The sequence below is a fragment of the Eulemur rufifrons genome, chromosome 7 (genome assembly GCF_041146395.1).
Source record: "Eulemur rufifrons isolate Redbay chromosome 7, OSU_ERuf_1, whole genome shotgun sequence".
Taxonomy (NCBI): domain Eukaryota; kingdom Metazoa; phylum Chordata; class Mammalia; order Primates; family Lemuridae; genus Eulemur; species Eulemur rufifrons.
This window is the reverse complement of record NC_090989.1, coordinates 153,663,593-153,691,240: the sequence shown is the minus strand read 5'-3', so window position 1 is coordinate 153,691,240 and position 27,648 is coordinate 153,663,593. Positions and strand designations below refer to the sequence as shown.

The following is a 27,648-nucleotide window of genomic DNA, read 5'->3' as shown; positions in this document are numbered from 1 at the left end:
GTTTGGGGCGTCGGGGCAGAGGTGGAGCGAACCATCGGGGCATCCGGGAGCCATGTTGGAGCGGCGGGAGGCGGCAGCAGCGTCGGGGATGCTGTGGTGGGGGCTGCAAAAGCCGGGGCCACACGCCAAAGAGGCTCTGGCCGGAGAGTAGATGGTGCCCAGAGGGCGGCGGCGGGGAGCGATAGGCCGAGAGGCGGGGGGCCGGGGCGGCGGCAGGGGCCCGGGAGTGGGCCCGAGCAGCGGGGCCGGCCCAAGGCTCGAACCTGGGCGGGGGGCAGTGGAGGCCGTGCAGGGAGGCGGGGGGTGATGGCGAGGCGGCTGCCGTGGCGGAGTCTCGGGGGACTGTCGACCCCCATACTCCTGCTTCTTCTTCTCCTCTCTTTGTTCCCCCTCAGCCGGGAGGAGCTGGGAGGCGGTGGGCACCAGGGCTGGGAGCCGGGGTTAGCTGCTGCTACGGGGCCAGGAGCGCAGATCGGCGGCAGAGCCTTAGCTCTTTGTCCGGAGCCGCCCGGGGTCCGGAAGGAAGGGAGCCCTGGCTTGGAAGTCAGGGAGCCTGTCTTCGTGGGGCTCCGAAGGAGAAGGCAAAGCGCCCGAAGTGGTCAAGGGCCTCCTGAGCAGCCGAACGCGAAGCTGGGGACTAAACATGGGGTCCAGGCATTGGACAGCCGCGGGCGAGAGACAGGACAGGTACCAGGGTCTCTGTTATACTGGCGCCCAGAGGTCTCCTCTTGCGGGCGGACAGGACCTTTGCGAAGAGGTAGTCTGTCGCCAGAGGCTCTTTCCCCAGGGGTCCCGAGCCCAGGGAACAGCTCGCCCCTCCCTTCGGATCTGCTGGCTCGGCCCCGTGGTTCCAAGCCGGTGTCCTCCCAGTGGAACGCTGGGACAGGCGCCCACAAAAGAGTGGGAGCTGCCCGCTGTTGCGGGGAATTGTGGGCACCAAGGCGCAGGGGTCAGGGCGAGAGAGCCACGATATCCCGAGCGGAGAGGACAGTCCTTTGGAGGGACTGTTTTCTCGGGGCTGCGGGATCTGTTCCTCGGTTAGATTCAGCACCGTTCACGGCGAGGACAGCTCCTACATCGGCTTCAGCACCCTGCGAGTCTCGGACAGCTCCCGATTCGGCGCCCGAGCGCATGCGCTCCCGCGGTCTCTTCCGCCGCCGCTTCCTCCCGCAGCGCCCCGGGCCGCGCCCCCCAGGGGTCTGGGCCAGTCCTCAAGCGTGGAGAATACCCTCAGAGAACCGAGCACGCTTCCGTCGCGCTGCTAACCGCCACCCGCAGTTTCCGCAGTACAACTACCAGACGCTGGTGCCCGAGAACGAGGCGGCAGGCACTGCTGTGCTACGCGTGGTTGCGCAAGACCCCGACGCTGGCGAGGCCGGCCGCCTAGTCTACTCGCTGGCGGCGCTCATGAACAGCCGCTCGCTGGAGCTGTTCAGCATCGACCCTCAAAGCGGCCTCATCCGCACGGCGGCTGCTCTGGACCGCGAGAGCATGGAGCGCCACTACCTGCGTGTGACTGCGCAGGACCATGGCTCGCCGCGCCTCTCGGCCACCACCATGGTGGCGGTGACAGTAGCCGATCGCAATGACCACTCGCCAGTTTTTGAGCAGGCACAGTACCGGGAGACGCTCCGCGAGAATGTAGAGGAGGGCTACCCCATCCTGCAGTTGCGCGCCACGGACGGCGACGCGCCCCCCAACGCCAACCTGCGCTACCGCTTCGTGGGTCCGCCTGCCGCGCGCACCGCCGCCGCTGCCGCCTTCGAGATTGATCCACGCTCGGGCCTCATCAGCACCAGCGGCCGCGTGGACCGTGAGCACATGGAAAGCTACGAGCTGGTGGTGGAAGCCAGCGACCAGGGCCAGGAGCCCGGGCCACGCTCTGCCACTGTGAGCGTACACATTACCGTGCTGGATGAGAATGACAACGCTCCCCAGTTCAGCGAGAAGCGCTACGTGGCACAAGTGCGCGAGGATGTGCGCCCCCACACGGTGGTGCTACGCGTCACGGCCACCGACAGGGACAAGGATGCCAATGGATTGGTGCACTACAACATCATCAGTGGAAACAGCCGTGGCCACTTTGCCATCGACAGCCTCACAGGCGAGATACAGGTGGTGGCACCCCTGGACTTCGAGGCAGAGAGAGAGTATGCCTTGCGCATCCGCGCGCAGGATGCCGGCCGGCCACCGCTGTCCAACAACACGGGCTTGGCCAGCATCCAGGTGGTGGACATCAATGACCACACTCCTATCTTTGTCAGCACGCCCTTTCAGGTCTCTGTCCTGGAAAATGCGCCCCTCGGCCACTCAGTCATCCACATTCAGGCAGTGGATGCTGACCATGGGGAGAACGCCAGATTGGAGTACTCTCTAACTGGTGTGGCACCTGATACTCCCTTTGTGATAAACAGTGCCACTGGCTGGGTCTCTGTGAGTGGTCCCCTGGACCGTGAGTCTGTGGAGCATTACTTCTTTGGTGTGGAGGCCAGAGATCATGGCTCACCCCCACTCTCTGCCTCAGCCAGCGTCACAGTGACTGTGCTGGATGTTAATGATAATCGGCCTGAGTTCACGATGAAGGAATACCACCTACGGCTGAATGAAGATGCGGCTGTGGGCACCAGTGTGGTTAGTGTGACCGCTGTAGACCGTGATGCCAACAGTGCCATCAGTTACCAGATCACAGGTGGCAACACCCGGAATCGCTTTGCCATCAGCACCCAGGGAGGTGTGGGTCTTGTGACACTAGCTCTGCCGTTGGACTACAAGCAGGAACGCTACTTCAAGCTGGTACTAACTGCATCTGACCGTGCCCTTCACGATCACTGCTATGTGCACATCAACATCACAGATGCCAACACTCACCGGCCTGTGTTTCAAAGTGCCCACTATTCAGTAAGCATGAATGAGGATCGTCCAGTGGGTAGCACCGTAGTGGTCATCAGTGCCTCTGATGATGATGTGGGTGAGAATGCTCGTATCACCTATCTCCTAGAGGACAACCTGCCTCAGTTCCGCATTGATGCAGACTCAGGGGCCATTACATTGCAGGCCCCATTGGACTATGAGGATCAGGTGACATACACATTGGCTATTACAGCTCGGGACAATGGCATTCCACAGAAGGCAGACACCACTTATGTGGAGGTGATGGTCAATGATGTGAATGACAATGCTCCACAGTTTGTGGCCTCTCACTACACAGGGTTGGTCTCTGAGGATGCCCCACCGTTCACCAGTGTCCTGCAGATCTCAGCCACTGACCGGGATGCTCATGCCAATGGCCGAGTCCAGTACACTTTCCAGAATGGGGAAGATGGGGATGGAGATTTTACCATTGAGCCCACCTCTGGCATTGTCCGTACAGTGAGGCGGCTGGACCGGGAGGCGGTGCCAGTGTATGAGTTGACTGCCTATGCAGTGGACCGAGGTGTGCCCCCACTTCGTACTCCAGTCAGTATCCAGGTTACAGTACAGGATGTGAATGACAATGCGCCTGTCTTCCCAGCTGAGGAATTTGAGGTGCGAGTGAAGGAGAACAGCATTGTGGGCTCAGTGGTGGCCCAGATTACCGCAATGGATCCTGATGAAGGACCCAATGCCCATATAATGTACCAGATCGTGGAAGGGAACATCCCTGAGCTGTTCCAAATGGACATCTTCTCTGGAGAACTGACAGCACTCATTGACCTGGACTATGAGGCTCGCCAGGAATATGTGATTGTGGTGCAGGCCACGTCTGCTCCTCTGGTCAGTCGGGCCACTGTGCATGTCCGCCTTATTGACCAGAATGACAACAGTCCTGTGCTCAACAACTTCCAGATCCTCTTCAACAATTATGTGTCCAACCACTCAGATACCTTCCCCTCAGGCATCATTGGGCGCATCCCAGCTTATGACCCTGATGTCTCTGACCACCTCTTCTACTCCTTTGAGCGTGGCAATGAGCTGCAGCTGCTGGTGGTCAACCAGACCAGTGGGGAGCTGCGACTCAGCCGAAAGCTAGACAACAACCGCCCACTGGTGGCCTCCATGTTGGTGACTGTCACAGGTGAGTGGTAGGGAGAGGCAAGTGACCCAGTGACCCCAACCTGTCAGGGCCTCAGGAACTCCACAGGGCACCTCAAACCAAAGAGGGATTTCCAAGCCTTCCAAGACTCTCTTAAGTTTTGGGTCCCTGCAACCCACAGATCTGCCATAGACCTCACAGGGACTTTGCTTAAGGTTCTTGGACAGTCTCTATAGAATCCCAAAGATTCTAAGGCTTCTAGCAGACCCCATAAAGACTGTAAAGAACCATCTGCTACCCCAGGGATAGCTCCCCTCCCCATAAAATGCCAGAGGTCCTGGGGTAATTCTCTGGAGGTCCCAGACAAAGCCTGTACGGGCCAGTCTACATCATACCCATGTTCAGATGAAGGATTACTTTGGATCCAGTTTGACCCTCACCCATCTGTGCAGGAAAAGGAGACCGGTAGTTTAGTGGTCAGAAACAGCAGCTTCCTATGGCAGCTTCAGGCTGAGAGTGTGTCCACATTGGCCTGGCTGCTGTCCAAGGGGCTGTCTGAGGCCCTGCTCTTTGGAAAAATGTCCAGAGGTCTGCCTGCCTCTTTCCTGCCTCCTCTGCTTCAGTCTTTCATGAACCCCTCTCTAGTAGGAGGGTGCAGGCAGGAGAGGCTCTTCAAGTCCTGCCTACTGGAGGCTGCAAAAGTTGGAAGACGGGCTTTACTGGTGCTCTTTTCTCAAATCTGGAGCAGGGACTCCTGGCACTGCCAGAGAAGGCACAGCATTCATTTATCCGTCAATTCACCTATGCTTATTGATCACCCAGTGTGTGCTAGGGTCTGGAGAGAAGGTAAACAAGGCAGATAAACACCTCATCTTCATCTCTTGGTAGTCACTGAAACTACAGGACCCAGATGTGGAGTGGTGGACAGCTTGCTAACTCAAGAATGCTGTTGGGGGGTGGGGGTGGGGAGAAGGAGGATCCTGGAGCTTGCTGACCCAGGGTACTGGGGGATGGCATTGAGTGTTCACTGGGCCAGGCCCCCTTCTGGTGCTATAAGAGAGCAGTTTGCTGACCAGAGATAGGCAGTAGGTGATCTCTGACCTGGAATCCTCCTTGTTTCTTGGAGGGAATGTTTTTCTAGTTCTGCTATGCTGGGGTAGGGGAGAATGGGATGGTGTCTGAGAATGGGTGGCCAGTGGCCCTAGGTCCTCTCTGTGTCCTGAGTGGCGTTGACCTGCTGACCATTATAACTTGGGGAAGTGTGAGTTACTGAGCACTTAGTTAACTTTTTGTGTGCTGTTGGGAGAGCAACTTGCTAGCGCATGGGCACTGTGTGGGTTGGTTGATCCCTGGCCCAGATCTCGGTTTGTGATGGGGGTTGGGGGAGGAAACAGCACCCTGATGCTGGGGGAGCTGGTGGTCACTAGCCCCAGACTCCCTTGTGTCCTGGTGGGGTCAGCCTGTTGACTCAGAGGTGCTTGGGGCCTGGTTTGTCATTGGTCCTAGCCCTCTTGTGTCCCAGGGAGGGGCAGCTGCTGACCACTGCCCCTGCCCCAAACTGCAGACGGCCTGCACAGTGTGACGGCACAGTGTGTGCTGCGTGTGGTCATCATCACAGAGGAGTTGCTGGCCAACAGCCTGACTGTGCGCCTCGAGAACATGTGGCAAGAACGCTTCCTGTCGCCGCTGCTGGGCCACTTCCTTGAAGGAGTGGCCGCGGTGCTCGCCACGCCAGCCGAGGATGTTTTCATCTTCAACATCCAGAACGACACGGACGTGGGGGGCACCGTGCTCAATGTGAGTTTCTCTGCACTGGCTCCGCGTGGGGCCGCGGCGGGCGCTGCGGGGCCCTGGTTCAGCTCCGAGGAGCTGCAGGAGCAGTTATACGTGCGCCGCGCCGCGCTTGCGGCCCGCTCGCTGCTCGACGTCCTGCCCTTTGATGACAACGTGTGCCTACGCGAGCCCTGTGAGAATTATATGAAATGCGTGTCGGTACTCCGCTTTGACTCGTCCGCGCCCTTCCTGGCCTCTGCCTCCACGCTCTTCCGACCCATCCAGCCCATCGCCGGCTTGCGCTGCCGCTGCCCGCCCGGCTTCACGGGCGACTTCTGCGAGACCGAGCTAGACCTCTGCTACTCGAACCCATGTCGCAACGGCGGAGCCTGTGCGCGGCGCGAGGGCGGCTACACCTGCGTCTGCCGCCCGCGGTTCACTGGTGAGCGGCGCAGAGCTTGGGGCGGGACAGCAACGCGAGTGAGGACTGGGCATCACTTTTTTTTTAATTTAATTTTATTTCAGAGTATTACAGGATACAAACGTCTTGGTTACATAAATTGGTTTTATACAGTTTGAGTCGAAGTGGGCATCACTTTTGAGGCCCCAGGGGCTGGTGTGGGCGCGGTAAGACCGGAAGCCGTAGAGCTGGGCCTAGGGAGCGCCTAAGGCCGCCAGGGAATAGAGATCTTCCGCGGGGCCGGGGCTGTGGGGCGGGGCCGGGGCGGGGCGACGGGGGCGGGGCCGAGCCGGGCTGGGGCGCGGGTGGGGCCAGACAGAGCGGCCGTGCGCAGAGGGAGCTCCACCTCTCAGGGGTCTTGGAACCTGGCCTTGACGTGCACGGACATCGGGCCCACTCGAGCAGGGCCAGCGTGGTTGTGACCGCCTCTGACCGCGGCTTGGCCCCCAGGAGAAGACTGCGAGCTGGACACCGAAGCCGGTCGCTGCGTGCCGGGCGTCTGCCGCAACGGGGGCACCTGCACCGATGCGCCTAACGGTGGCTTTCGCTGCCAGTGCCCGACAGGCGGCGCCTTCGAGGGCCCGCGCTGCGAGGTGGCGGCACGCTCCTTCCCGCCCAGCTCGTTCGTCATGTTCCGTGGCCTGCGGCAGCGCTTCCACCTCACGCTGTCCCTCTCGTAGGTGCCCGCCCCGTGTCTGCGCCCCTCCATGCCGCCCCTACCTGTGTGACCCTGACTCAGATTCCCGACTGCCCCATCCTGACGTCCCCGCAGGATACCGCCCCCTCTCCTGAGGCCCCGCTCCTGGCGTACCCCGTCGGGCCCGCGGTCCCTCGTCGCTTCCTCTCGCCCCAGCTGGGCGGGTGCCCCAAAAACCTTCTCGCAGGGATGGTGGGTGTGAGGTGGTATCCAGCTCCTGACGCCCCCTGCCCACCCCGCCCAGGTTTGCGACGGTGCAGCCGAGCGGGCTACTCTTCTACAACGGGCGCCTGAACGAGAAGCATGACTTCTTGGCCCTGGAGCTAGTGGCTGGCCAAGTTCGGCTCACATATTCCACGGGTGGGTGTCCCTGCGGATGTGTGTGACGGCGAGTGGGTGCATGTGTACGTCGCGTGGCTGGAAGATGCAAGCCCCAAGTCCCCTCAGGTTTGCCTCACTGTGCACCTCCATGCCAAACAGACAATAGTGAGGACACAGCTCTGTGACCATTCCCTGTGGGAAGGTCCGTGTCTCGAAGAAGTGTGTGCTTTTGTATCTGTTCAAAGGCACTCTGGTCCAGTCAGTGTGGTCAACAGTGAGGGGACTGATCTGATGCATCCAGGGTGACTCTGGGAGTAGCTGTGCCTATATGACTGGGGTGAGGGTGGGGTGATTCAGCTGTCCATATAACTCTCCACTTGAATCCCCTCCACAGGTGAATCCAACACAGTGGTCAGCCCCACAGTTCCGGGGGGCCTGAGTGACGGGCAGTGGCATACAGTGCATATGAGATACTACAACAAGGTAGGCACCACCCCTGGCATGGAGCATGGGGGAAGTGGGGATTCTGAGTTGCTCTCCTCTGGGGTTACCCTAGAGGCACTGTTGATTGTTGTGCCTCCGCCTTTAGCCCCGGACAGATGCCCTAGGGGGTACTCAGGGCCCCTCCAAGGACAAGGTGGCTGTGCTGAGTGTGGATGATTGTGATGTGGCCATAGCTCTGCAGTTTGGTGCTGAGATTGGCAACTACTCATGCGCGGCTGCTGGTGTGCAAACAAGCTCCAAGAAGTGAGGCCCCCACCCCCTGGTGCCCATGTCCTCTGCCTACCAAACCCCACCCCAACCCTTCATATACCCCATTCCCCACCCCAGCCTGCCAAACTGCCCATCCTTTCCCCAAACCATGAGATTTCCCTCTTCCCTCAAAGGCCTTGAAAGCCTATTCACCCTAACCCTCAATTCTGTATTCTCCCCCAGACTCCCTGCTCCCACACACAGGCCCCAGGAACCCAGTCCTCCAAAGCCTCCACATCCCAACCGTAGTCTCTCCAATGCCCCAGGCTCCCACCAGCCCCTTAATCTCATACCCAGCTCCCCAGACTCTCCACTTCTCTATCCCCTACCTCAGCTACCCAGATGCCTCATTTCTTCATTGTAGCCCTCAACCCCAGTTCCCCTGCCTTTCCCCAGAGCATCTGCCCATCTTGAGCTCTCCTTTGTACCACCACAACTGCAGTAAGGCCCTAACTCCTTCCCTGGCCTGGCCTTATCCTTCCCCCTCAACCTCCCTACCCTCAGAGTCCTACCCTCTACTTCCTATGGCCCCCAAGAGCAACCCTACTCTGGTCTCAGTCCTACCAGTGACCCAGACCCCTGACCCCCAGGTCCCTGGACCTGACGGGCCCTCTGCTCCTGGGGGGTGTCCCCAACCTCCCCGAGAACTTCCCCGTGTCCCACAAGGACTTCATCGGCTGTATGCGGGACCTGCACATTGATGGCCGCCGAGTGGACATGGCGGCCTTTGTTGCAAACAATGGCACCATGGCAGGTAGGCCCAAAGCTCCCATGAGCACAGCCCGTGGCCCTGTCCCAAGCATAGGGAGGGAGTGGATGACTACATGGGGTGACTTCAACCCCGTTTCCTTTGATGGCAAGCACCATGCTACAGCTCAGCCTTTAAGGCCTGACTCCTACCAACCCCACCCCCTGAGAGAACATGGGGCTGAAATCATGGCCCTTTTGGCCCCTTTGGGCACCAATATCTTCCAGCACTCATGCTTCCCACCCCATGTTCTCATATCTTCCATGTGCCTTCCTCTCCCAGGCTGCCAGGCCAAGCTACACTTTTGTGACTCAGGCCCCTGCAAGAACAGTGGCTTCTGCTCAGAGCACTGGGGTGGCTTCAGCTGTGACTGCCCTGTGGGCTTCGGTGGCAAAGACTGTCGGCTTAGTGAGTGGGCAGCATGGGGCAGGAGGGGTGTGCGGGGTAAGGTCTGTTTCTGGGTTTCAGCCTGTGACCCTGCTTCTCTTATCCACTCAGCCATGGCCCATCCCCACCATTTTCGTGGCAATGGCACACTGAGCTGGAACTTTGGAAATGACATGGTTGTGTCTGTGCCATGGTACCTGGGGCTGGCATTTCGGACACGGGCAACACAGGGGGTCCTGATGCAAGTGCAGGCTGGGCCACACAGCACGCTTCTCTGCCAGGTGTGTCTACCCTTCTGATCTCAAACTTTGATGCCATCGGCAACATTCTTTTCGCCTATTGCCTGGTCATACAGCATACTTTTCTGCCAAGTGTCCTGACCACATGTGACCCTGCTCTGGACCCTGACCCTTGATTCTCTTCCCCATCATGATATCCTCTGTAGGTGCAGGGTACCCGCATAGCTCTCTCTTGTGCTAGCTACAGCAGTCCACAACCCTGGTTCTAGCCTCTGCCCCCTGACCTGATATAAGCAACATCTTGTTCCCTGGCACAGTGCCCTGTGCTCCAGGTATAGCCTGGACCAATGTTCTGAGCTCTGATATTGACCTCTGAGCCCTCTGATCTCACAACTCACCGCAACCCAACTTGGGGCTCTAACTCCAGGGCTGTGCATCTCTACCCACAGCTAGATCGGGGGTTGCTGTCTGTGACGGTGACCAAGGGCTTGGGCCGTCCTGCCCACCTTCTCCTGGACCAGGTGACTGTCAGTGATGGCCGGTGGCATGATCTGCGGCTGGAGTTGCAAGAGGAGCCAGGTGGCCAACGGGGCCACCATGTCCTCATGGTCTCACTGGACTTTAGCCTCTTCCAGGTCTGATCTCTGACTCCGGGTAGTCTGTTCTCAGCCTTCCAACCAGACCTGCCTTGTTTGACCCCACCTCTAGTCCAGCTCCTCTCAATTCCCTGCACTGCACCAAGTCTAATGTTCTTCCCCCAGTCCCCCTCCTTATATCCTTGGCAAGCCCTCCCCACCAGCCAGTTTCCACTGTCAGGCCTTCCTCACATCAGGGAGCCCACCTAGATTTCTGGCCTGGTCTTGGGGAACCTTCTGTAGGTAGCAAAGGCCTGACTCCCAGAAGCCCCTTCTGATCTCTGCCCTGATCCCTGCCCACCCTAGCTCAAGATCAAAGAATTTCAAGATCTGCTTTGGGTCCAGGAGAGAGGGGCATATCAGAGGCTGGCTTTTTCTTTTTTTTTTTTTTTTTAGCCAGTCAAATTTAGCAGTGGGGAGTTGTATACCAACTTTAGTGACACTGATGTTAATAAGGTCTGATAACCCACTACCATCGGACCAGCCTGAGGCCAGCTTTTGACTAAAACCTCCCTATCACACGTCACCCACACCCCAGCAGCTTCTCCATGCTTGGGAGCCACTCATTCCCAGACCATTCCTCTGGCACAGAGGGACAAAGCGTGGTCATGCAGGGCTAGAAGAAGGCCAAGACTGACTCTGGGATACGGCAGGGATTCCTCAGGCCTCGCCACCCCCAGTGCTGACTGTCCCCCCTTCTCCAGGACACCATGGCGGTGGGGAGCGAGCTGCAGGGCCTGAAGGTAAAGCAACTCCACGTGGGAGGCCTGCCCTCCAGCAGTAAGGAGGAGGTTCCTCAGGGTCTGGTCGGCTGTATCCAGGTGGGGGTCAGCATGGGAATGCGATATGGGGCATTAGGGTCAGTGGCCAGAGGTCAGGGGCTCCTTGGACCTGAAAGGAGCCATTCAAGTGGGGGTTGGCATGAGGGCATGGGTGACCCAGAGTTATCAGAGATAAGTCAAGCCTTTCTGTTGTGTTAGAGGTGAGAGTCTATCTTAGATAATCAAGGGTCACTAGGGATCTGTGTCAGAGACAGCACAATTAGGGTCCCACAGGGACCCAATTCAGGGGGACTGAATTGGGGATATTTTGGGGGGCCTGGGTTTTTTGGCGGGTCTTGGGGAGATTGCATGTCAGGGGTTATCAGACTGGGTGGCTGGCTCTGCAGGACTTGTGCCTTGACATGGGTCTCACCCCTTGCTGGCTGTGTCTGTAGGGGGTGTGGCTCGGCTCCACACCCTCGGGGTCCCCGGCCCTGCTACCCCCCAGCCACCGAGTGAATGTGGAACCTGGATGTGTTGTGACCAACGCCTGTGCCTCTGGGCCCTGCCCACCCCACGCCGACTGCCGAGACCTTTGGCAGACCTTTTCTTGCACCTGCTGGCCAGGTGGGCCTTGAGAGGGTTGGGGGAAGGGTGATCTGGGCAGGAGCCAGGGGCCCATGGCAAAGATGGGGGATCTAGAGGGCCTGCAGGAGGGAGGGACGGAGAAGGACAGGTGCCTGTTGCCTTCCATGCTCTGTGACCAGTGTCCTGAGCTTCCTAATCCGATCTGCAGGTTACTATGGCCCAGGCTGTGTGGATGCCTGCCTCTTGAACCCCTGTCAGAACCAGGGGTCATGCCGGCACCTTCCAGGAGCCCCCCATGGCTATACCTGTGACTGTGCAGGTGGCTATTTTGGGCACCACTGTGAGCACAGGTGAGAGGCTAGGGGCTGAGATGATGGAGAGACCCGGTGGGGACAGGGAGAGTCACTGAGTATCATGGAAGCATCTCTCCTGGTTGTTCACCCCCAGGATGGACCAGCAGTGCCCACGGGGCTGGTGGGGGAGCCCAACCTGTGGCCCCTGCAACTGTGATGTTCACAAGGGCTTTGACCCCAACTGCAACAAGACGAATGGGCAGTGTCACTGCAAGGTGTGCCTGGCCCCTGACCTTCTAACCCTTCCTTGGACATGATCTGTGATTCTTGTCCAGTTTGCTGATCTCTGCACCTGACTTAGGGCGTAACTTCTTACCTATGCCCTTTGACCTAGTTGCCATCTCTCATCCTTGACCCCAACCCCTCCCTTGCCTTCATCTATGGCCCTGTTTTCCTCCTGGCCTTTGAGCACTATTCTCTTTACTCTTTGCCTTTGACCGTTCCCCAAGCCCTGACCTCTGACTTCAGGCCCCGACCCATCCTCAAACAGGAGTTCCACTACCGACCACGGGGCAGTGACTCATGCCTCCCATGTGACTGCTACCCTGTGGGCTCCACCTCGCGCTCATGTGCACCCCACAGTGGGCAGTGCCCCTGTCGTCCAGGAGCACTTGGCCGCCAGTGTAACAGCTGTGACAGTCCCTTCGCAGAGGTGACAGCCAGTGGATGCAGGGGTAAGTAGGCTCCACCCATAGAAGGCTGCTTCCAGCATGGTTCCACCAAGTATTAGTAGCATGCGTGGCTCCTTGGGTAGGGACTCTGGAAGCTTCTGAGGAAGACCACTTATACCCAGGGATCCCTATGTTTGCCCCAAGTACTTTGCCGACCTGTCACAGAATCTGACAGGCCAGCTCCTGAGAAGCCAGCAGGAGTGGTGGACAGTGGGCCTAGAGTGGGCAGTGGAGGGGCAGTAGGTGTGGCTGCCACTTGCCCCACATCCTGGCTGCCTGCCTCAGCACCTCCTCTCTCCCTAGTGCTCTATGATGCCTGCCCCAAGTCCCTGAGATCTGGTGTGTGGTGGCCCCAGACCAAGTTTGGCAGCTTGGCCACAGTGCCCTGTCCCCGGGGGGCCTTCGGTGAGTATGTGGGGGGCAGGGGCTGTGCTGAAGGTAGGGATGGGCCTTTTCTCTGACTGCTAGAGCCATCTCTTTTCCTGAGTTGGGTGGCCTTGCTCCTGCAAAGAGGTGGGAATGGGGTAGGAGTCCATGTGGGCCCCTCCCTGCCTCCCAGGGGGTCTGGGTCCCTCCCTAAACCCTCATTAAGACTCCGTCTGTTTCTCTTGGCTTCTGGGCAGGATTGCGGGGTGCAGGTAAGGGGTACGTGTTTGCTCAGGTGCGCTGCCCCCTCCCACTGCCAGAGCTTTTGCAGATCCCTCCCGCTGCCTGAGATCCCTGCAGACCCTTCCCTGCTGCTTGAGGTCTCTAAAATCTATTCCTAACTGCCTGAAGTCCCTGAGGCCCCTTCGTGCTGTCTGAGGACCCTGGAAGCCCTTCCTTGCTGCTTGAGTTCCTTAGGGACCCCTCCCTATTGCCTGGGGACCCTGCAGATACTTTCCCACTTCCTAAGATCCTTGCAAACCCCTCCTCAGTTCCTGAGGTCCCCACAGGACTATCACCACTTCCTGAGGTCCTTGTAGGCCTCTCCCTACTGCCTGAGGTCATGAAAGATCCCTCCCCTCTGAGGACCCTACAATTCCTCCTTGCTGCCTGAGGCCCCTCAGAACCTCCCTGCTGCTTGAGGTCTCTGCAGTGGCTGGACAGAGATCATCTGTGTGTGCATGCTCGTGTCTTTCTGTGCCTGCGCACGCGTCTGAGAGTCTGTCTTGGAGGGAAGGGGATTCTGTGTTTATGTTAGGGTCCCTCTTGTTGGTAGCTACAAGCCTCTCTAAGGACCAAGTCAATTCTCACTCTAACTCCATCCCAATAGACAAGGGAGAGAGATGACAGCAAAGTCACCACTGAGGCAGTTAAAACTGTGTGAACCCTCCCACCTCACTTTGTTCACAGGATATTCTCAGAAGACCCATCTGTGTTGGCGTGTCTGTGTGTGTGCGTGAGCATTGCATGTCTGTGTGCTTGTCCTGATCCATGCATCTGTGCGTGTGTAGCTGTGAGCACTGGGGCTGTGTGTCTGTGAACACTGGCATGTCTATGAGCCCGTCCCGGCCTATGTGTGAATGTGTTTGAGTGTGAGTGTGTCTGCAGCCCCACCCTGGTGCTTTCTTTTATGTAGTTGGTGGTTGAGAATGGTCCACAGACCCCTCAGGAATCGACTGACAAGCGTGGGGGCCCCCCTGGGCTTGGGCTGTTATGTCCAGGGATCCAGCCATAGATGCCCTCTGGGATACGAGAGGGTACTGTGGTCACCTCCTCAGCAAAGGGATCCACACCCCAGGCCTGACCAGGGCTTTCCTGCCTCCAGGTGCTGCTGTGCGGCTTTGTGACGAGGACCAGGGTTGGCTGGAACCCGACCTCTTCAACTGTACTTCCCCTGCCTTTCGAGAGCTTAGTCTGCTGGTGAGACTCTGCCCAGACCTTTCCCTGCACCCAAGACCTTCGTTGGCTCTGATCCTGGCCTCAGCCACCCCAGGCCTGTGGCGGGCCCCAGATATCATACCCCAGCCCTTGACCTCCTGGGCCTTTTCCAGTTGCTCTTTGAATTGGCAACCCCTTCTCCCTATGAGGCTTTTGAGAAAGGCCTAAGGGATCACAGAACAACTACCCTCATCCTTGTCCTGGCAGCTGGATGGCTTAGAGCTGAACAAGACAGCACTGGATACCACGGAGGCCAAGAAGCTGGCTCAGCAGCTGCGGGAGGTGACTGGCCACACTGACCACTATTTCAGCCAAGATGTCCGTGTCACTGCCCGCCTCCTGGCCCATCTGCTGGCCTTTGAGAGCCACCAACAGGGCTTTGGGCTGACAGCCACACAGGACGCCCACTTCAATGAGGTGGGGCTATGCCCTATGTTCCCAGTCCCCTGGCCCTGGACTCCCAGCTCTGCGCCCCCGGCTCCCCAGCCCCCAGCCCTGGATTGCCAGCTCAGGCCCCTCCTGTCCTGTGGGGAAGTGAACGTCCCAGGCTGTTCCTCTTCCCTTTTCCCCTCCCACTCCATCCCCCTTGCCTGTTGGGGCCCCTTTGAGCACCTGGCCAGACCCCTCATGCCTGCCCTGTCCCCTTATACATCCTCACTACCTGGCTGAGCCTACCTCCATCTCTGACCTTCTAGAATCTGCTGTGGGCCGGCTCTGCACTGCTTGCTCCAGAGACAGGGGACTTGTGGGCGGCGCTGGGGCAGCGGGCCCCTGGGGGCTCCCCAGGCAGCGCGGGGCTGATGCGGCATCTAGAGGAGTATGCGGCCACGCTTGCAAGGAATATGGAACTCACATACCTGAATCCCGTGGGGCTGGTGACACCCAATATCAGTGCGTGGTGGGTGGGGTGGGGCAGGGCAGGGGGCCATGAAAAGGCAGGGACCTAGAGGTCTGAGAGGCTGGGGCTATTGATGCCAGCTTTCATGGCAGGAGGCTGTGCCACCACCCTCTAAATTTTGCAGGGACAGGCTCTGCTGGTAGCAAAGAAAATGTGGATTGTGGGACTTGGGTGCAGGATGGGTGCAGGAGGGAGTGGGACCCTCAGCGTGGGGAAGAAGGTCTTGATGGGCTTCCTCCTTCTCCCTGCCTCCCCGGGCAGTGCTCAGCATTGACCGCATGGAGCATCCCAGTTCAACCCGGGGGGCCCGTCGCTACCCCCGCTACCACAGTAACCTCTTTCGAGGCCAGGATGCCTGGGATCCTCATACCCATGTGCTACTGCCTTTCCAGTCCCCTTGGCCATTCCCCTCTGAAGGTGAGAGCCCTTGGGGGACCAGGTCCTGTCTCCCTGTCCCCCCAAGCCAGACCCCATGTTGCCGTTCTGCCAATTTCCCCTTTGCAGACCTCCCCCATGTCAGACGTCCTCCCCTTCTCCACAGATGACCCCTCCCAGGCCTTGAATATTCCTTTCATGGGCTGTTCCCCGATCCCACAGTTCCAGACCTGCAGGGAAAAGATCCCTGTGCTTGATGCTGGGTTGGGTTCAGAGCTGGGTTTGTGAGTGCTTGGGGTTGGAGGTCACTGACAGTGGCTCCTCCCCTTTTCCCTGGCAGTTCTGCCCACAACCAGCAGCATGGAAAACTCCACCGCGTCAAGTGTGGTCCCCCCACCACCACCCCCAGAGCCAGAGCCTGGAATCTCCATTGTCATTCTCCTCGTTTACCGCACCTTGGGGGGGCTGCTCCCTGCCCAGTTCCAGGCGGAGCGCAGAGGTGCCAGGTACCCAGGCCCCTCACCCCTGAGCTTCCTATGAGCTTCTACTCAGCCCACTGTTCCCTTCTTTGGTGGCAGATGAGCAGGTTCACAGACATACAGAGATGCTCCTGTGCACAGCTCCAGGGAGCCTCGTCCATGCTGGGTTCCATGTGAATCGTGCTCTCTGGAATTGTGCAGAGGTGTGGCGCTGCAGGCTGACAGACACAGAGTCACAGATGGGGACAGTCACACACAGGAGGGGTACATGAGCCAGGTACAGACAGGCCATGTGGCTGATAGAGACAGACAAAGACAGGCTGACTGATGGACGTCAGATGGGGTAGGGGGGAGGGCAAAGACAGCAAACGGTCGCAGATCCTCTGGAGCTGCTCAGGCCTCAGACTACAGTCTGGGCAGTGAATCTGAAGCCCCAGAACAGCCCAGCAGAGAGGCATCCTAGAAGCAGCATCCACTCTGGGGACATCCCACACCCTGGGTCAGCTATGGCAAGTGGCATGAAAACAGGGTGAGGTAGGCAGGCAGAGCTTGGAGAGGTCAGCAGTGGCCAAGCCCAGATGGGGTGTCTCCTCAGGCTGCCCCAGAACCCCGTTATGAACTCTCCGGTGGTCAGCGTGGCTGTATTTCATGGACACAACTTCCTAAGGGGTGTCCTGGAGTCCCCAATCAGCCTTGAGTTCCGACTGCTACAGACGGCGAATCGGAGCAAGGCGATCTGCGTGCAGTGGGACCCACCTGGCCTGTGAGGACCCCCATTCTGGAAACCCTTGGTCCCTCTGTTAGCTCCTAGGAGGCCAACTGATAATCCCAGCCTGCCCCACAGCCCTTCCCACAATCCCTCACAAACCCCTGCCTGACCACCGGGCACTCCTGGGATGGGGTAGTAGGTCTAACTGCCCTGTGGCTGCAGGGCGGACCAGCATGGTATGTGGACAGCACGGGACTGCGAGCTGGTGCACAGGAACGGGTCCCACGCACGGTGTCGCTGCAGCCGGACGGGCACCTTTGGGGTCCTCATGGATGCCTCCCCCCGTGAGGTGGGGCTGTGTTTAGTGTCCTGAAGAGAGGCGGGGTCAAAGGGACAGGGGGATTCTGCCCAACACCCCAGCGACCATCTCTGTCTCTGCAGCGGCTGGAGGGCGACCTGGAGCTGCTGGCTGTGTTCACCCACGTGGTCGTGGCTGTGTCCGTGGCTGCGCTGGTGCTGACCGCGGCCATCTTGCTGAGTCTGCGCAGCCTCAAGTCCAATGTGCGTGGGATCCATGCCAACGTGGCAGCCGCCCTGGGGGTGGCAGAGCTTCTCTACCTGCTGGGGATTCACAGGACTCACAACCAGGTGCAGGTTCAGGGCCAAGGGAGCTGTGTCCTGATGACCCCACCTCACCCAGGAGGCCTGGGGCCAAAGCTCGGGGTCAGAGGTCAGGGATGCTCAGATTGAGGCCAGGGTTTGGGGCAACATGCTGGGGTAAGATGCTGTGGTTTAGAGGTTGAGGTGGGAAGCAGATACCTGAAGGGGGGGTCAGAGGTGGGGCGAGGCAGGAGCGGTCCTGACGCCCCCCTGCCCTGCCCTCAGCTGGTGTGCACTGCGGTCGCCATCCTCCTGCACTACTTCTTCCTCAGCACCTTTGCGTGGCTCCTCGTGCAGGGGCTGCACCTCTACCGCATGCAGGTTGAGCCACGCAATGTGGACCGCGGTGCCATGCGCTTCTACCATGCCCTGGGCTGGGGCGTCCCTGCTGTGCTGCTGGGTGAGGGCCCTGCCCACTCGCCCATTCAGGGCTGTGACCCCTGACCTCTAGCCGTCACATGGCCTGACCCCTGCCCCTGCCCCCAATTCCAATCATGACCCCCAACCTCAACCCCCTGCATTCCCTCTTCATGGAGGAACCTGCTCCACCCTCACCCACACATGGGAGGGTCAGCAGCCCTAGAACACACCTCTCAGTTCTACCCCTTGTCCCCAAGGCCTTGCTGTCGGCCTGGACCCTGAGGGCTACGGGAACCCTGACTTCTGCTGGATCTCGGTCCACGAACCCCTCATTTGGAGCTTTGCTGGCCCTGTTGTCCTGGTCATAGTGGTAAGTGCCCTGTACTTGGTGCCCACCTCTGTGCTTCCCTCATGGGGGGAGGTGGGGGGCCTGCAGCAGGTGTGGTCTGCAGGCTTCCTGGGCTTGGCCTCCATTTCTGTTCTCTGGTCACAGAGTGACCACTCCCCACTCAGCTGGCACAGAGATGGGGGTGTGGGGTCACAGACTCTCCTGCCTCTGCCTCTGCCTCTGTCTCTCTCCTTTCCCCCTTCTCAATCCGTGTCTGGTTCCCTATCTCCAACTTTTTCTGTGATTCTAAGCACCTCGGTTGTTTTGTTTCTGATCCCTGTGCCTTTGTGTGCATGTGTGTGTGAGAATTTCTCACTGGTTCTGCCCCTTTTACTGTGAGTCTTGGTCTCTCTCTGTCCCTTCTTCTCTCTGTCTGTCTCTCATCGTCTCTCTCTCTCTCTGCCCTGCCCGGCCCCACACATGTGGCCGTGGGTCCAGATGAATGGGACCATGTTTCTCCTCGCGGCCCGCACATCCTGCTCCACAGGGCAGAGGGAAGCCAAGAAGACCTCTGCACCGTGAGTTGGCTGGCTGGGGGAACGGGGGGATTCTCAGGATGGCAGGCCCCTCCTAGGTGCGGTCTGGGGTCCCGAGAGCATCCCTGGTGCAGGCTGGGCTCCAAGTTCTGATGAAGGGATGAAGTCACACCTGCCCTGGCCTGCAGTCCCGCCCTGGCGCCCCCACCATACTCTGGCCTGCATGTGCTGCCACCCTGCTGTCTCTCCTTGTCCCCTGGGTCTCCCCAGAGTCTCCCTTGGCCTGGGTGTCTTGCTCTGCTCCCTGCCCCATGTGTGCCCTCGTATCTTCCATGCTTTCCCTCATGGCCCCACACTCATGTGTATTTTCCCCATGTCCCCTCGTGGCTCCCTGAGTGCTCTCTTGGTTCTTTGTACGACCTTCCATCCCCTCAGTGTCCTCCAGAGACCCCCATGTTTTGGTGTGGGTTCCTTTTCTTCCTTGTCCCCTGCATGAGCCCTTCATGAGCCTTGCATGTCCTCCTGTGTCCTCCCATGTCCCCATAGCAGGACCCTACGCAGCTCCTTTCTGCTCCTTCTGCTGGTCAGTGCCTCCTGGCTCTTTGGCCTCCTGGCAGTCAACCACAGCATCCTGGCCTTCCACTACCTCCACGCCGGCCTCTGTGGCCTCCAGGTAACCCTGGCGCCCTTCCCCCACCCCAGTGGACCTGCAGCAGGCTTGGCCCAACTCTAGGCAGGGCATTGACCCTGGCCTGCAGCTGACTCTTACTGGGTGACTGTTGTCAGGCCAGGTGTTAGCCCAAGCCAGACACTGACCCTGGCTGCTGACCCCAGGTCTGGAGCTGACTCTTAGCTAGACTGTGACCCTGGACTGGGTGCTGATCCTGGATTGAGCTTCACCGACACTGAGGCTCCTGGCCCCTTGCTTATCCACACTGACCTTTACTGATCCACTCTGTAATGCCGCTCTGGCCTCTGCTCCTGCTGACCTTGCCTGACTCTGTTACTGAGCACCCCTGGGCTCCTCACTGCCTCACACTAACCTGCAGTGACCGGCCCCTGCTGACCCTACTCCCACCTTCTCTGACTTCAATCTCTCACTGCCGTTTGCTCACCCCACCCTGACCCTTGCTGACCCACAGGGCCTGGCAGTGCTGCTGCTTTTCTGTGTCCTGAATGCAGATGCCCGGGCTGCCTGGACACCAGCCTGTCTGAGCAGGAAGGCAGTGCCCGAGGAGGCTAGGCCCACGCCTGGGACGGTGAGGGGTTGTCAGGGCTGGGGGGCCTGGGAAGGCTGGGGTTTGAGGTGTCTACAGGGCTGCCTCACATTCCTATCCCTGCCTCCCCCAGGGACCAGGGGCCTATAACAACACTGCCCTCTTTGAGGAGAGCGGCCTCATCCGCATCACTCTTGGTGCCTCCACCGTCTCCTCGGTGAGCAGTGCCCGCTCTGGCCGGACCCAGGACCAGGACAGCCAGCGGGGCCGCAGCTACCTCAGGTGACAGGAGGGGCCTCCTCATCCAGCCCCATGTTACCAGAGGGTCTTACCAGGTCCTGGGGTGGACGGCTTCACCCATCTGGGCCATCGGGGGCCCTGCTGCTGCCTCTGCCCCAGACACCTCCTGCCACACACCCAGGGATACCCTCAGAGCCATTCCACCTGCAGCTGGCTGTGCACTCGGATACTCCAGCCTCCAAAGCACCCCATCACATCCCTTTTTGATGGGGGCTCCTGTGTTTCCAGGGACAATGTTCTGGTTCGACATGGCTCAGCTGCTGACCACATTGACCACAGCCTCCAGGCTCACGCTGGCCCCACTGACCTGGATGTGGCCATGTTCCATCGAGATGCTGGTGGAGTTGGGGGCCTGGGTCAGGGAGGAGGGAGGCAGAGGATCTCTCCCTGATCGATCCCCTTTTCTTCTGCCCCAAACTGGGAGCAGTGGCTGACTGGGGTGGGACAAGCTCTCCCAGGTCACTGCCTCAGGAGGGCACCTACTCACCAAGACCTGGTTCTCTTAATCCACTCCTGCTGGCCCACCCCGGGATAAGTCCCGGCCCTTCTGTTCCCACCTCCACCCCAAGCTCTGCCAGGTTCCTGGCCCCAGCCCCTTTGCCGTACCCACCTCAAGACCCTCAAACCCAGGTTCTTCCCTTACCCCCAAGTCCCTTGCCTCCCCGAGTTTACCCTCCTTCTGACTTTCCCAACTCCAGGCGCAGACTCCGACTCTGACAGTGACCTGTCCTTGGAGGAGGAGAGGAGTCTGTCCATCCCATCTTCAGAAAGTGAGGACAATGGCCGGACACGGGGGCGTTTCCAGCGTCCACTCCGCCGGGCAGCCCAAAGTGAGAGGCTCCTTACCCACCCCAAAGGTGATGGGAGACCTCTGACCTCATGGGTGACCAAGGGACACCCCATTTCCTGCTTGGGTGTGATGCACGGACCCTGCTATCCCTTGAGGATGCCTGGGACTGGCCCATTGGGAACCTCTGGGATAACGATAGGGACCCCCATGCACATCTCCCCACCCATCTCCCGGCAGTGCTTGGGAGTCCCAGGAATGGCCTGATACAGAGTAACGAGGTCAGGGATGTTACGGAGTGGCATGTCATCCCTCCAGCCCCCTGTCTTCCCTGTGGGTTTGGGTCCAGCCTGGCCTTCCTGAACCCTGAGTCATCAGGTTCCTCCATTTTCAGTCTCCATCCACCTCCAGTTAAGGTGAGGAGGCTTATCAGGAACCCCCTCCCTGGATGGTTCCACTGATCTCTGGGGACATGCCCTCCTATTCCCACCTCTGCTCACTGGGAACAGCCAGGGCTTCAGGGGTCATTAGGGTCAGACATCGCTGAGTCTGGGTCACAGGGGTCATGAATCACTGCGGTCAACCCAGAGGCTCCTGTAACCTACCCTGGGTCCACAGATGTGGATGGCAATGACCTCTTATCCTACTGGCCAGCCCTTGGGGAGTGCGAGGCAGCCCCCTGTGCTCTGCAGACTTGGGGCTCTGAAAGGCGCCTGGGGCTGGACACCAGCAAGGATGCAGCCAACAACAACCAGCCAGACCTGGCCCTGACCAGTGGGGATGAAACCTCCCTGGGCCGGGCCCAGCGCCAGAGGAAAGGTATGACCTTGACCCTGGGCCTGCACTGCAGGAACCCTGAGGGCTGCCCATGCCCCAAGCCCTGAGCCATCAGGTTCCTCCACTTTCGTCTCCATCCACTTCCAGTTAAGGCAAGGGGGCTTATCAGGAGCCCCCTCCCTGGGTGGTTCCACTGATCTCTGAGGACATGCCCTCTTATCCCCACCTCTGCTCACTGGGAACAGCCAGGGCTTCAGGGGTCATGAGGGTCAGACATTGCTGAGTCTGGGTCACAGGAGTCATGAGTCACTGGGGTTAACCCAGAGGCTCAGCTCGTGTAACCTACCCTGACCCAGGGGATTTCAGCTTCCTGTTCCAAACTGAGAGCTCATCTTACTCTGATCCGGGGGGTTTCTGCTCCTCCAGCCTGCTTCATAGTCTCCCTGTCCTGATCCAGGAGTTCCTGTCTTCCCATACCCTGGCTGGCACCACAGGGACCTCAGAGGCCACTCCTGCCCCAACCCAAGGGATTCCTCCCCTTCCTCCAACCCCAGTGTGCAGGAGCTGCTGCCTCCCAGATCCCAGAGTCCCTGCTCTGATCTAGAAGGTTTCTGCCCCCTACCCTGCTTTATAGTGTCCCCCAGAGGTTGTCCCTGCCCCAACTCTGAGGTTTCTTCCCCCACCCTTGTATCACAGGGACCCTGGGGACTGCTCTTGCCCCAACCAAAGGGATTTCTGCACCTTTGACCCAGGCCTGCATTGCCAGGGCCTGAGGGCTGCCCCTCTCTGATTTTAGGGGGAGGTTGCCCTACCTCTGTACCATGGGACCGCCCGTGACCTGATCTGGAGGATCGCTGCCTCCCCACTCTGCCCCCATCCTGCTGCCTCTCTGGGACCCCTAGGGTTGCCTCTGCCCCTCCCCAAGGGGTTTCTGCTCCCAACCCCGAGTCACAGGGGTCCCAGGGGCTACCACATGCCTAAACTTGTAAATTTCTGCCTTTCCTTCCCACGTACACACCCTGTCCCCCATTTTGTTCCTCCCATAGGTATCCTGAAGAACCGGCTGCAATACCCACTGGTGCCACAGACCCGAGGTGCCCCTGAGCTGTCCTGGTGCCGTGCAGCCACCTTGGGCCACCGTGCTGTGCCAGCTGCCTCTTATGGTCGCATCTATGCTGGCGGGGGCACTGGCAGCCTTTCACAGCCAGCCAGTCGCTACTCTTCCCGAGAACAGCTGGACCTGCTCCTCCGGCGGCAATTGAGCCGAGAGCGACTAGAGGAGGCCCCTGCCCCTATTCTGCGTCCCCTGAGCCGGCCAGGTTCCCAGGAACGTGTGGACGCTGTGCCAGGCCGCCTGGAGCCCAGAAATCGGGGCAGCACCTTGCCACGGAGGCAGCCACCCCGGGACTACCCTGGTGCCGTGGCTGGCCGCTTCGGGTCTCGGGATGCGCTGGACTTAGGGGCGCCTCGAGAGTGGTTGAGCACACTGCCCCCTCCCCGCCGCACCCGGGACCTTGACCCCCAGCCTCCGCCTCTGCCCCTGTCTCCTCAGCGGCAACTCTCAAGGGACCCCCTCTTGCCATCCCGGCCCCTGGACTCTCTGTCTAGGAGCTCGAACTCTCGGGAGCGGCTGGACCAGGTGCCTAGCCGGCACCCCTCACGAGAAGCCCTTGGGCCAGCCCCACAACTGCTCAGAGCTAGGGAGGACCCAGCCAGGGGCCCCAGCCATGGCCCCTCCACGGAGCAGCTGGACATTCTCTCGTCTATCCTCGCATCTTTCAACTCTTCAGCCCTCTCCTCTGTGCAGTCCTCAAGCACGCCCTCGGGCCCCCACACCACTGCCACGCCTTCTGCCACGGCCTCTGCGCTTGGGCCCTCCACGCCACGCTCTGCCACCTCTCACAGTATCTCAGAGCTGTCACCGGACTCAGAGTAAGCATGGTGCCGCCACCTGCTCACACCCTTGTCAGCTTAGGGCAACCTCCTGTGTACCCTGCTCCGAATTCTGCCATGGAATAGGGTGAGGGTTGGCAGATAGGTGTGGCCTATCCCAGGCTCAGCAAGCTAGGGGCCCAGGCTGGGGACAGAAATCTGGCAAGGGGGTGTGACCAGCAGGGACATGCCAGCCAAATGACAGGGGCCAGCCACCCTTCCCTGCACCTCCCAGGCTAAGGAGAGATAGGTGCCTTCCAAAGGGCTTGAGCTAGTGCAGGCGGAGGACAGGGGTCAAGGCCTAGAAGTGGGAGGTAATCTGGTGAGTGCAGGGGGGAGGGGGAGGGAGGAGGCTTGGCTTGGGAGGTTGTATGGCATAAGGAGGGGCTGGAAGTTGTGCCAGGATATGCCGGGCTGAAGAGCTAACTTTGTAGAGGGTAAATCATTCGTTCATTGATTTCCTCAGTCAATATGAAGGTCTTCCTGCCATGGGCACTGTGGGGTGGGGCTCACGGGAGCTGAGTTGGGACCTGGTGCATCTCAGGTGCTGGTGGGGCATCTGTGGGGGAGGAGACAGCAGAGAGACCTGGGAAGTAGGTGTATGTTCAGGAGTCAGAGAAGGAATGTTGGGGTGGGAGGAACCAGGAGTTGCCAGGTCTTGAAAGCCAAAAGGAGAAGTGAGTTTCAAGGAGAACAAACGGGCGGGTCAGGCTCTGTCAGGGCTCATAGGATAAGAGATGGCTTTGGGAGAAGGGGTCCCTGGGATGGGGAAGGGGACCACAGAACTGAGCAGGACCTAGTGTTGGGAGAGGACAAAGGAAGGCGGGAGGAGCAGGGGGTTTGGGCGTCTGAGGCTCCAGAGCGATGCTGGGGGTGCAGATGAGAGGGACCTGACTCCCCACCTGGGTCCCCCTGCCTTGGGGTCTGGCTGTGTGTGAGGTGGGCTGGGGACTGAGCAGGGGGTTCAGGCTCTGGAGTCACACAGGTCTGAGTCTAAGTTCTATGTCTCACCTCATAAGCTGTGGGCCTTGGAAAGGTATAAGCCTCTCTGAGCCTCAGTTTCCTCATCTGTAAAAGGGGACTGTAGTAACAAACTCAGATGTGGAGATTAATGAGACAATGTCAAGTGCTTAACATAGCATCTGTACATAGTAGGTGCTTTGGAAGCACTTAGAAAACAGACCTAGGTGGCCGAGGAGCCTTGCTGATGAGTCTGGGGGTGCAGAATGGACGGAGTGGGCATGAGGGGGCACAGGGGCTGGGGGCTGAGAGGCAGGGGTAATGGCGGAGGCATGGGGAGGTGGACCAGGCCAAGACTGGTGGGGGAACCCAGAGCCACCTGAGTCCACTCAGCATCGACCTTTGATTTCCACCCACAACTCTACAGAGTTCCCAGAAGTGAGGGTCACTCCTGAGGGGCCAGCGGTACAGACGAGGAACAGCTGAGGGCGATGGAGGATTTGGGCTAACAGAAGAGACTCCAGGAGTTGGGGGCTGATCCCAAGGCAGCCTCTGCCCCCCACCCCACACAGCTCTGCCCACTGAGGTTATGAGGTTCCATGAGGTTCCATGCGCATCTGTGAGCATGCGTGTGACAGATGCAGGGATGGGGAAACTGAAGGGAGGACTTTTATATGTTTTGTACCTTTGTAACCAGAGAGATATGCTTATGTTATTTTTCAGCTTTTCTGTCTCCCGGGGGTCTGAGGCTGGGCTGGGAAGGGGAGGAGGACAGAGGAAGAGAGAGGCAGAGTTTGGCCCCACGTGGGTCCCTAGCAAACCATTTGCTCTTACTGGGGTGGAGTCAGACAGGTGGGACAGATGCCTTCCTATGCTCCCCCTACCGGCAAGGTGGATCTGAATATTGCCAGGGGCCCAAGTACAGAATTGTTCTTTGCTTTTTCTCAAATGCCCCAAAGACCAAATTTCTGGGGCTGGGGGTTGGTCTTGGAAACAGAGGTCCTCTGGCTTCCTCATGGGGGCTTGCTCATGCCTCCCTTCCCCGTGGATGTGTGTGTTTATTATGTGGAGTCCCTGCCACTTACTGCCTTATGACCTAGGACTGATGCTGTGGGGTGCTGGTGGAGCAGCAGATGTCATGTTTACAGAGCAAGGCTTCCCTGGCTCCTGGGGGAGCTCAGGCCTCTAGTCAGACATTCCTGCAGAGGGTGGGGGAGGGGTTGTTCACCTGCCCCTGCCCCTGCCCCTGCCCCTGCTGTGAGCAAAAGTTGTCTGTGGTGCCATTTGATTCCCTGACACTGCCCTCTGCTAGAATTTGCTCTGAAGGGTGGGTTGGGAGGGTGAGTGAGGGGAGCAGAAACAAGGGAATTCAAGACCCAGAATGTAGGTGCCGCTGCCTCCCCGAGTTTACAGGATCCTCCCTGGCCCTTGGCACCGGGCTGCAGGAAGTGACTCAGTTCCACTCCTCCTTTATTCCCTTAAAAAGGGAAAAATGACTGTTAGGACTCTGTTCACAAAATTCACTTTTGTTACTTTGTCTGATGTCCAGAACTGGGGACTTTAAATTTTTGTTGCTTTGTTTACAGGTAGAGATTTAAAAAATTTTTTTTTAACTTTGTTTACAACTTAAAACTTTGAACTTTTACACTTTGTTTACAGTTGTGAATGTTTTTTTTCCCTTTGTTTACAAGTAAAAGGTAGGGAAAGTGGGAGAGGGGCTTGGAGGACCCACCTGTGAGGACCCTGGACCTGGCCATCTTGAGCTCTCCCAGGCCAAAGGTCAGTCTTGAGTCCCCTGTTTAACAGCAGACCCAGAGGGCCTCACGAGTAGGCACCCTCTTACCACAGGGACGGTGGTTGTGTAGGGCTGGGGGGTGGTCTGTATAGACACCTCCCCACCCCCCACTCCATGCATACTCTTAGGAGGCAGTTTCCTAGGAGATTAAAAATTGTACTTCACTGACTGGTGCCAAATCCCACCAGCCAGGACCCAAGCTCTCCTTACCCAGAATGATCCCAGCCCTTGAAGGGCTGAGTGGCCTGCTAAGGGTGGGAGGGTGTCCTTGCTACTGCCTACGTTCTGTAGATGCCCCTCCCTGGGGGTGCCCCCCTCCAGCCCAGCGGTCCCCTTTCCTGTCTGTGTAAATTGTTCCGTGAAGCCGCGCTCTGTTTTGGGAATAAACTTCTATAGAAAACAGTTATTGCCTCTTTCCATTGTGGGGTGCAGGATGGTGACTGTGAATGATTCAGGCCAGACTGACCTTTGGGAGGAATCTGAGCCCCCTCCAAGAATATCCAGCTATTTTTAGCCCATTTCATACTAGATTTGGACCAGGTTCCCATCTTTCACCCTGAAACCTGGGCCCTCACCTTGTAATTGGGGCCTAAAGTTGAAGCACAAGTGCTGGGAGTAAGGTGCCAAGGGAAGCTTCTCTGGTCAAGGCAGCAGCATGAGGACATCCTAAGTCTTTGGGGCCTGCAGCCCTGGCCTGGTGTTTTATGCCCTGGCTAGGGGTCATGACACTAGGGGTCACTGACAGCACTGACCCCCACCAGCTTCTCTGACTTGGAGCTGGCCAGGAAGAGGCGTTACCCCCGCGGGTCAGGCAGGAACCTTCCAGGCGCAGGCGCGGGCTCAATGCCCGGGCTGTGTTTTGTGCGGGGGCGGGGGCGGAGATCCTTGCAGCTTCATTTCTGGCCTGGGTGGTCAGAGCTGAAGAGGAGGCCTTGGGGACCATCTCAGAAACAATATGCCTAGCTTCAGAGGGAAAGCCTGAGGGTGGCGCCCTAAGCTGGAGGCATGAGAAGCCCCACAGACCTGGATCCTCCACCAAGAGTGAAGGCTGGCGTTACCGGACACCCCCCAAGGCCCCCTGACCACTCGGGGGTTTCTCCTCCCCACTCCACGGGTACCCTGCGCAAAGCCAAGACAGAAAAGCAGCTCCATCTCACACAGGGGCCTGGGGGCGCGGCTACAGCCAGCCCAGCGCTGGTCCTTAGTTCCAGTTCTGCAGTCCCACCGGGCTCGGGGCAGAGGGCTGGGCAAGCCGCAATGGGGAGTGCGAGCCA

At 59.0% G+C, this 27,648-nt stretch overlaps 1 protein-coding gene across 1 annotated transcript; it reads left to right on the top strand.

Moving 5' to 3' along the window:
* Nucleotides 1-54: 54 nt before the first annotated feature.
* Nucleotides 55-26,776, top strand: CELSR3 (cadherin EGF LAG seven-pass G-type receptor 3). The gene is made up of 35 exons (XM_069475638.1): nucleotides 55-4,054; nucleotides 5,577-6,227; nucleotides 6,696-6,921; nucleotides 7,187-7,302; nucleotides 7,658-7,746; nucleotides 7,853-8,010; nucleotides 8,607-8,770; nucleotides 9,047-9,172; nucleotides 9,263-9,432; nucleotides 9,840-10,025; nucleotides 10,730-10,846; nucleotides 11,242-11,413; nucleotides 11,583-11,724; nucleotides 11,822-11,942; nucleotides 12,218-12,401; nucleotides 12,702-12,803; nucleotides 14,149-14,243; nucleotides 14,469-14,678; nucleotides 14,957-15,152; nucleotides 15,421-15,576; nucleotides 15,875-16,040; nucleotides 16,609-16,776; nucleotides 16,945-17,071; nucleotides 17,164-17,370; nucleotides 17,608-17,782; nucleotides 18,000-18,112; nucleotides 18,569-18,648; nucleotides 19,156-19,279; nucleotides 19,749-19,865; nucleotides 19,957-20,105; nucleotides 20,352-20,461; nucleotides 20,822-20,980; nucleotides 21,529-21,729; nucleotides 22,734-23,619; nucleotides 25,007-26,776. The coding sequence occupies exons 1-35, from the start codon at nucleotides 307-309 to the stop codon at nucleotides 25,032-25,034; spliced, it is 9,939 nt and encodes a 3,312-aa protein (XP_069331739.1). The 5' UTR covers nucleotides 55-306; the 3' UTR covers nucleotides 25,035-26,776.
* The last annotated feature ends 872 nt before the right edge of the window (nucleotides 26,777-27,648 follow it).